At 35.7% G+C, this 10,534-nt stretch overlaps 1 protein-coding gene across 1 annotated transcript; it reads left to right on the forward strand.

Moving 5' to 3' along the window:
* Positions 1-2,969: 2,969 nt before the first annotated feature.
* On the forward strand, positions 2,970-4,373 carry LOC149211507 (F-box only protein 6-like). The gene has a single exon (XM_089388409.1). It carries the CDS (start codon positions 2,970-2,972, stop codon positions 4,371-4,373), a length of 1,404 nt encoding a protein of 467 aa, XP_089244535.1.
* Positions 4,374-10,534: the final 6,161 nt, after the last annotated feature.

Raw genomic sequence — 10,534 nt, forward strand, 5'->3', positions numbered from 1 at the left:
TTCCTTCTCCTATTGTGTCATATTTGTAAATCCTTCAATCCTATCCCAAGTTGTTCTTAAGGGGGGATGTTAGGATATTCCGACACATAGGAAATAGTTAAGTACAACTTGGTCTAGTATAGAGTTAGGTATAGAGTTAGGTAAAGTGTGTTTCTTTACCGTTGTACATTTTGTAACTTACAATTCGACGGTCACAATATGTAGTGATCCGACGGTTCATTCTCTCCTCGGTATTACCGACACTTGATCCGTGGCTTGACACACGATTGGTCCATGAATTCTATTTAAAGTGCATGGAGGGTCATTTGTAGGGTAATTCGTGCATGAGAGAAGCTTATGTAAATTTTCATTCTTTGATTAATAAATTGCCTGAAGTGGCCACGTTGGCTCAGGCCGTGGACTGTTTCCCTCTTTGAGGGTTTTAACCACGTCAAAAATACTGGTGTATTGATCTGTGATCTGGTTGTGAGCGGTGTCCTTTTGGTGTTCTTTCTAAGGAACTTACCCTGTAAATTCCTACACTTATTACATTATTGCTAACTACTTGTGGTCCCTTACATGATGTGGGTTAACCACTTTATTTATTAGCATGGCCCATCCCATTATTGCATTATTCCCTTGGGTACCTTCCTTTGTACCCCATACTATCCCCCATAGGTATACTACAATTATTCTAGTTATATGATGGTTATAAGCATGGTTTCATAACATGTTCTAGTTTTGGCTCTTGATACATTTGGTTTTTTGATGAATTGTTAATGAATGCATAAGCTAATAAATGTTGTTACAAATTTTATGAGAGGGAAGTAGACCTTCTTGATGATTCTTCTTAGATAAGCGTCAGACCCTAATGTTCAGATATGCATTCATGACTTGTAGATTAGATGTTCTCAACATGTTTGACAAAATGACTATCATGGTTAGGCCTTGTTGGTTCAAGCCTCTGACTCAATTTTGAATGATTAACTTTTTCTATATGTTATTTATGCATCTAAGAAGTTACATGAAGTTATGGGCAGTGGTCTGGAGGCTGAACTAGAATTTAGGCTCAGAATCCGGGACTACATGCTCCTAATTGGAAATTTTAGCTTGCAGTCACATGGATGCAAGCTTGTAAATGCGAGTGGAGGCTTCCAACTGCATGGAGGCCTTGTTGTGGGTGCAATTGAGGGCCCAAGGTAGAGAATGAGGTCCAACTCAAGGTTTAGCCTCCTCGGATGGTTCCTTAGCATCTATGGGTCTTGTAGCACCTGTAGGATGTTGTGGAAGGTCAGAAAAAGTTTTAGTTTGTCGATTCCATTTCCTTCACTATACTTAGGAGTTTGAATCATGTCATGGTAGCCCTTAGCTCATGTTTATCCTGGCAGGTCGGTGAAAGTGGGTAAATGTGGGATGGGTGTTTACAATGATTATGCAAATCCTTTATAACCATGTGTCTATTATATGAATTGTCATAAAAAATTTGTGAGTTACTTTAGTTCTTTATAAATACTATATGATTTTGAAGATGGCTTGACAATAATAAACTAAAAATCTTATAGTTTAAAATCATTAAAATTGATAAAATAAACAAATATTTATCTCTTTCCCATAAATGGATAATTATGTTGATAAGTGTGGATGGTAGAGATTTAACCTCTATGAAATATATTTTTAGTAGTTGTCAAAATAGAGTGTTGAAATATATCTCAAAGGTAGTTATGATGCTTTTGTTTTTGAATTTAATTTAAAAATGATATACCCATGAGGTGTAGATCAATTGGTTCCCCACTTTGTCTTAGTTTCAGCCACATTTGGGGGAATTAAACTATCCCATATTCATAGAATCCCACTACCATCCAATAGATTCGTTAAGCTTTACAAAAGAAAAGATAGGTAAAAGTTATAAAATTAAAAGAAAATAAATAAAATTGAAAAAAAGAGAAAATTAAAACAAAATAAATATATATTAAATGTTTTCATTGTGAAATGACGTATGATTTTTTTATGCATGTGGTATTCATAATCAATGGTATTGACCCATGATAAAGTATGGGCGAATAAATCTTCATGGTTAATAAAAGTGTTGTTTTTTTAAATGTATATATGGTTAACTCTTACATTATTTTCTGTTACAATTATTAATGATCATAATAATTCAAAATAAAGTTACTATCCAATTTTAAAGTCACCACCAATTGGTGTATGAGACCCTTTTGTTGATGGGACAAGGGACCCACCTCGAGAATGATTTGACTACTAAGTCTAGGAAGACATACAAACTCTACCCCCTCCAGTTTTGAACTTGTGGCCTCTTAGGAAAAAACACATGCTTTTAACCATTAAGTGAATCAACTATTATGTCTACCAACTTTTTAAATTATTTTTCTTATTTTTTACATTTTGGATTTATTAAATCCAAAAAAAATCACCGTTATCATTTTTTTAATAAATTTTCCATTATTTCATTCACACCTACCTATAATATAAAATGGAAAAATAAAAATATATATAAAGATAAATATCCCACTTCAATCCCGCTTCTTCACTAGTATAAACATCAAAACATAAAACATCCTTAAAAAACAATATCAAAAACTCTTCCACCAGATATATAAATATATATTTCCATGTCATTTGTTTCAACTTTTTATATTATTTTTCTGACCTATATTTCAGGATTAGTTTTATTTTTAAGCTCCCATTTCCACGGGAGTGAAGAATATTCAAATCGCTATATTTAATTTAAAATTTGGAAATTCTGGAACCGTTATTGCTCGACCACTCAACTAACTTTCCCACCAATAAATTATGAATTCTCAAGGAACTTCCAATATTACTAAATGAGAGTGAATGTAAAGCCGACGTGCGTAATATTTCATAACCAGAATTTACTATCAATATATGTATTATAAATTTGTTACAATAGATGTTCAATTAATATCAATCAACAATCTTCGCCTCTGAATTGATCCGGTTGAGCTGTAAATATGGAAATGCAAAAAGTGGCTCTGCGTCTTGCTTCATTGTTGGAAGAATCGTCAGACGACTTTAAAACCCAGATACTTGCTCGGCTGCCGGTGGAGTCTGTGTTCAGATATCGCATGGTTTGTAAGCAATGGAACGATTTGCTCTCTTCAAACCATTTCCTGACAAAGTGGGGTGAGGTTCAGGGTCCTCTCAACACTGAGCAGCCACGGCTAGTTTTGTTGAACGAGAATCCTAAATTGGCAAGCGCGTCTTTCTGTTTCCACACACGCACATGGATTAAGTCTTCCTTCACCTTGTCTTTCCTAGAGGACTGTGTATCGCAAAGACTCGGTGGCAGGACTAATATTGGTCAGCAGCGCAGTCCACGCCTGCAACCGGGGTATCTACTACAAAGACTCGGTGGCATGACTAATATTTGCAGTCGGGGTATCTACTACAAAGACTCGGTGGCAGGACTAATATTGGTCAGCAATCGCAGAATTTATGGGAAGCTCTGTAACCCTTATACACGAACCGTCTTGGACATTCCAGCCCCACAATTAGACCCCTACTCTGATTGCCTCGTTGTCAGTAAGGAGCGATCCTCCTACAAAGTTAAAGTTATAGCCATTGGAAACGCCTTGAATGAAAATGGAGCGTTCGAAAGACATAAAGTGGAAATTTACGAGCCGTCCCAAAAGAGATGGAATATTGGTGGATACTTTCCGGAGGATTTAAGGCTGCGACCATGCTCCGAGCTTCTTTTCCACAACGGTTCATTCTACACTTACCGCCTAAAAGACATTGTGTGTTTCACAATTCCAATGGAGGAAAACAGTTCAGCTCTAGCGCTCAACCCCATTCCTATTGCTGTGCATTTTGTTCCATTCCCTGAAATAGTGCAGAATAGGAATGAGTTTGTAGTGTCTTCGCCACAAATGATCAAATGTGGTTCGCGTCTACTATTAGTCGCAGCCAAAGGGATATTACTCCAAAGGGACGGCGATGTGGGGATGGTGATGGAGGGCGATGTGGGGATGGAGTTTGAGACTGTGATTATTGTGTGGGAGTTGAAGAAAGAGGAGGGCAACGAATGGGTGGAGATCGCCCGGATGCCTTCTTTCTTATGCAGGGAATGGATGGCACAACAATTCACACCTCATGAATTGGATTTAATTCCTAGGGAATTGAATTTTCTATGGAATTGCTACACCGGAGTGGGAGATCGCGTGTGTTTTGTGCCCGAGTTGGTCGTATCATCACCAGTGGTAAAGGTGGTGGTCTACAATTTAATTGATAACACTTGGGATTGGCTTCCTAGCTGTCCCAAAAGTTATTTCTGCAACGGAGACGGAGACGAGACTTACAGTAAATTATACAAAGCTATAGCCTTTGAACCAAGCCCTCACATAGAAGTGGAGTAAAACGATTTATCTGAAATAAGACAGGTTTCGAATTTGGTATAATAGCTACGATAACCATGTCTTTTTAGGGTCTGGATTTTGAAAGAAAATAGGAATATTTAACCTCCGAATTTAATAGTTCTGTTATGCCAAAAAGTAAGACAGGTTTAGAATTTGGTATAATAGCCACGATAACATTGGTGTTTTTAGGGTCTGGATTTGGATAGAAAATGATTTTCTCTTTTACGAATATTTAACCTCTGAATTTAATAAGTCTGTCCTGACAAAAGTTAATTTCTCAGGTAAATTGTTCTTAATTGGTTTTTTATTATTTTATTCGAATGTTAATAGGTTAAACTAAGTTTCTCATTTAGCAATTATGTATCATTTAGAAAGTTTCATGTGGTTGACATTATTGTATTATTGTAAATGTGGTGCAACAACTTTTTATCAGAGTAATATGTTAACATTATGCTTTAGATTGATTATGAGAGTCCTTTTTATAGGTTTATTATTTGAAAAATAAAACTCTTATTACTTTTGATGATGGTGGCACTTAGATATGGAGCTGCAAAACTAATATGAAGTTTGAAGGTTGGCAAGTGCACTAGGTTAATTTAACTGACTCTGCTACAAAGTTATATGCAAAATTGGAATATGCAAGAAGTTGGATAGGGATATTTCTTTATCTAGATCAGTTTGACTTGATTCATAGTTGTTTCAAAATCCTTCTATAAAAAAATTCAAGCTGAACAAGTGGGTTAATGTTACATGAGGATGAGCACAAGTCATTTTTTTCTTGTTGGAATTTCAACATTTTTGAGTTGGTTTTTGAAAATGATCTTCAAATCCTATTTTTCAAGTATTGAATTAATAGTTGAGAGGGTTGACCTTTGCAAGGTTAGGTTGAAGGCTCCTCTCTTCACAAGTCCTTTGGGAGCATGTATCATAGATTAATTGAATGAACTGTATTTGCACCCTTAACTATTGAATTGAAATGTTTCTCTTGAAATTAGCTATAGACCTATTGGGCTAAGTTATTGGTGGCATAAGAAGGATGATGTTGACTATATGTGTGAGGAGAATTCTTACATAAGTTTAACATGTGTTCCTAATACTATTCATGACATCTTGGTGGCTTGTAGAATGGGAAAAATCCATTTGTGCCATCATCCTTCCATTGGACATTGATAGGACATGTAAGTGGAGTTGTTTCTTGGTTTATATTATTTTAATTGATCTTTCTACTAGGCCAAAGGTGTAAAAGGAGGCATTGATCTTATTCAGAACCATAATATTCGACCATTGTTTTGCATGTTTCCCTATGTATGTGTTAAGTGCATGATTGATTAGTAACATGAAGTGCTCAAACTCTAGAATTTGTGTGACCTCTATGGCTTGGAGTATAGTTGAAAGCACCCCTTTATTTACATATAGACATTTTCTCTAAGATTATAAGACCTTAAGATGCAATTTAAGAAGTTGTGGTTTATGCTTGAGTCTTTGAGTGTTACACATCAATTTATCACCATGGCACTTGATCAGTTTATGGGTCTTTTTACCATCCATGAACATGTCTAATTGAACTCCCTTAGAAGTCAAACAACCAACAATATATTGAGAAAGATGGGAAAGTTGGGAAAAATAGTTGACACCTTGTCAAGTATCACATGCGTTGATTTTCCTAGCTATTCCCACTCATTCACGGGAATTAACTTTGAGAAAAGCGTAGAGCCACTATAGACCCCGTAGGTGAACCAAAGAAAGTAAAAATAAAAAGTACATTCTAGAAACATACTTGGTCAAATATTTCCTAATTGAAAGCTTCTAGGTGATCACTATTCGAGTTATAACACTTAACTAATCCCTCAATTAGGGGATCCCACCCTCCTCTTTTCTAGTTTACGATTGGAAAACTTATCATCTAAGGAGGAGATTGAAGGCATTTGGGAGGAACCTCACAACATCAAGGTGAAAGTTGTAAGGATCTTCTTTATCTTTAATTAATATAGTTGTTTAAAGTGTTTATAAAGGAAAATTGAATTCATAATCTCGTTGATCATTAGGTTAAGTTTGTTTGGATTATTATATTGCATATGCTTTTGATCCTTTTCTTCTTTATGATTGCAGATCTTATCAAGTATTGAGGAATTGCATCAAGTTACAACAAGGGATCTTTATTGAGAATTTCATTAAATAGGTAAGTGGCTCATCCATTGACTTTAATACTTATAATTCAAACAAGTCCAACTTAGGGAAATAGTTAGTTCAATTGCCTGCTTGTTTCTAGTTTCCATCAAGTATCTAGGGAAATCCCTCTTGTGAGCCAGAGGGATTTATCCACTATAACAATTTGGTGACTCTGTTGTGGCACTTTTCCGTTCTCTTCCTTTTCCTTGGGTTGGCTTGAGTCTATGAATTGATGACATTTTAGATCTGTGTGGTTGATTTCTTGATTTTCTATTTTCTCTTGGGTTTATGATATCTGCATTGATTTTTTTCACCAACATAGCACATATTTGTGCATGTGCTTTGTTTTGTATTTCTAACCTATGCACCCCTTTGAAATTTTTGAACATTTAGCTTTTATTTCAACCCAGACTTGAATTAATTTTATGGAAGTGTTATTATCATTCTTTGGATTGTCTTATGTCTCTTATGAACTCATTGGAGTGCTTTGTTAAGATTTTTTGAGAATTAGGTCTTTTTGTAGAAATTGGTTAGGGTTTGTCTACTGATCAAAACAAGATAGGTTATCCTTTAGTTTGTGACATCCTTGCATTATTCTATCAAATACACCAATTAACGTTTTAATATTGCTTACTTGTGATCAATTCCATATTGAATTGCAAATTAGGGTTTCTTTAGATTTATTGGTTTTGTGAAGGAATTGTTGTCATTTTTTGATAAAAGCGAATTGTTGCTTTTCAATTTTGTAAATTTCTCACAATTTCACTACTGATATCTTTAAATTAAAGCATTCATAGGGAAAATGTATTTTTCTCGAAATTCTCTTGATTGATTTATGTGTGCTTGGAAGTTTTGAGTGATAAATGATAAAAGAGTATTTTTGGGTTGCTTGATATTTAAGTAAATCTGGAACTTAGCTTAATTCCATATTTTCATTGCATTGAGATGGAATTGGTTGTTTTATGAAAAGTTGGAAAAGTTGTGAGTTTTGTATTTCATTTTGGAAAAAATCTGAGAAACTCTTTCTTTCCTCTAATTAGCTTTTCATCGAATTTGAAAAGCACAAATTGTATATTTGAGTGCATTAAGATTTTGAGTTGTGTCATAATATCATTAGTTGCACTTACATCACTTATTGAGTAAAGAACAACTTAATAATACAACATTAATTAAAATTCATCTATAATTTTACATTATTTAGGGCTCTTACCACCAACATCTTCTCAAAATCCAATTTTAGGTTCACCTCTAACTCTCATCCCATGATCATCATAAGTAATTGTTCTACTTACTTCGCAAGTCGCGGTGAAACCAATCATTCTTAAAATTGTTCCTACAATTCAGGCGATACCCCAAATACATGTCATATGACCTAATATGCCATACATTCAAGCATCGTTTCAAGGAAAAACTTTACAAGTTTAGCCCCATAGTTAGTTTCTTGAAGGTCAGCTTTTTCAAACCCAATTCCTCCAAGGTCAACCTTTGTAGATTCAACCATTTCAATGACAGTTCATTCAAGGTTAAAATGGGTCATTGATCAATCATTCTATTAGGTTACAAATTTTTCAACGAACCTTAACTGGTTCAACAACTATGTGGTATGTAGACTTGCTGCAAGCTTCCTTTAGTACATTTAATGCTATTACCACTTCTATTTTGACACATTTTCAGTCATGCATTCGATATGATAATGAAACTAAACTTTTAACATCTTTAAAACAATCAACGTCAACCCATATCTCAGATCAAATTCATGAATGGAGACGAATATGTCATTTGGTTAAAGTTTATATCCCAGACCAAATTTTGGCCGAATGGTTCATAAAATATATTTTACCAATAATTACCGAAGATGTTGCCAAAGGAGGTGTTGTATTTACCCCGTCCTTGGTTGATGATTGTATGATTGGTTCTATGAGCCAGAAATCTATGAACAAAAATAAAAGCTCTAAGAAAACTGGTATTTTAGCTTTTCCTGATTCACCCGAAGAATATCCTTCTTCTGATATTACTTATGAAATAGATATCGTGGAATCATCTACTCGTAGAGGTAAGAAATCTGGAGGTAAGAAAAAGGGAAAAGGAAAAGCTAAAAATGACACTCTTTGTAAGGAGAAGTTGAACAACAACGAACCATTTGATGAAAATAAGAAACCTCGTTATGCTTGTCTAATTTGTGATGAAGATAATTACACCAAGTAGTGTCCTCATCATGCCGAAGTTTTCAAATTTATCAACGGTTCACCCACTCACACTGTTTTGAAGAATCCTTTTCCTCCTCAAGATAGAAAAATGGTTTCTCATAACCAATCCTCCTCCTCCACATCGCATATATCATGATGATGTCTTCAAAAGTTATGGTAGCAATGAGATCTAAAGAATGGATCAAATATTTCTCTTGAAGATGGAGATTATTCCAGTTTTCTTGGTCAAACTTTGTTAATTTATTTCAATTTTCACAGTTAGCTCCATATATTTTCTAGATTAGCAATCACATGAGCTGAAATCAGTTGAAGACATGTCAGTTCAATTGATTCTCCAAGGTGACTCCTTCACCTATCGTTATGTTGCATTTCGTCACCAGGCTACACCTCATCATGCTGCACAATGCTGCACCCATCATCACTATGATGCATCCCATCATGCTTCATTAATCATGGCTATACCCATCATTGTATTGCATTATGTTCCATTGCTGCACCATGTTTCCATACTGACCTATGTGTTGGCTACACCTTGCTTTCATGTTGTCCCTTGCTTTCTTATTATCCCTAGGATGCTTTTTGTCCTTAGCATGCTTGTTGTTGCATGCTAGTTGTCCTTTGCATGCTAGCTGTAACATTGCATATTTGGTGTATTTGCTGCTAAGTACCATACAACTATCCCAGTCTTAGTTATTTGTACCTTGCATGCTGCTCTCCTTAGGAGACAGATGCTCCAGCTATTCCAGTTGTTCCGACGGTTCTGGCTCTTCCCGACAGTTCCGGTTGTTCTCGGCAGTTCTGGCAGCTTCTGCAATTCTAGCAGTTCTGGCAGTTCCCGCAGTTCCCACAGTTCCTGGTAGTTCTCAGCAATTCCCAATAGTTCTTGGCAGTTCCGACAATTCTCACAATTTTAGTTATTCCCAACACTTTTGGCAGTTCCTAATAGTTACGACAATTTTAGTTGTTTTGGCAGTTCTGACAATTCTGGCAGTTCATGCAGTTCTCGGTAGTTCTAGCAGTTGTCTGTTGTTCCCATCTGTTCCAACAGTTCTCGATAGTTCTGGCAGTTTCGATTGTTTTGGCAGTTTCAGCTTCTTCCCTCTAGATTCCCTTAGGATCTCTCCTCCTACTAAAACCCAAAGACAAGTAGAGAGAGGAAGATATCTCAAATGTGTTGAAATGACTTGAAGGCCACCTCTATTTATACTAAAACGTTGAGCACTGGTGGGGTTTATTTGGTTGCTGGCCGACCTTGACGAGTTGTCCCATAACACAAATAAATTCATATCTCCATGAATACTTATCAGAATTGGATGATTTGTATATCAATCCTACACCTCTGAATGAGAGGGATCCAAGAAAATTATCAGCTTCCATTAATAATATGACCCACATGGACTTTGTTCATAGTTGCCAATTTTAAGACTCCCTCTCAACTAGGGATAACTCCATCCACTGATCCATATGTTCAACTATACTATCTCTACCATCAGTGCTCTGATCTGCTCTACTCTAATCTATCTGCTAATCTCTACTTTGCTCTGCTGAACCATGAAGGTGAAGAATTGATCAGGAATGTCTCATACCATCCTGTACTGAACCGAAGTGAGTTTCATATGAAGAGAGAGTGTCACATCACTCTTACTGACTTGAAGTCAGTTTTATTGATCCTAGATCAATATCACAAGAAAGTGTTGTTTAGTCAACTTAGTGTCCTAAATTGCTACATAAATTATCAATCTAGGTATCATAAAATGATGAAGTGCAGTGCACTATATGTGCTAG

This window comes from Pinus tabuliformis, chromosome 1_1 (genome assembly GCF_031772625.1).
Source record: "Pinus tabuliformis cultivar Carrire ecotype Pingquan chromosome 1_1, CPIR1, whole genome shotgun sequence".
NCBI classification, from domain to species: Eukaryota; Viridiplantae; Streptophyta; class Pinopsida; order Pinales; family Pinaceae; genus Pinus; species Pinus tabuliformis.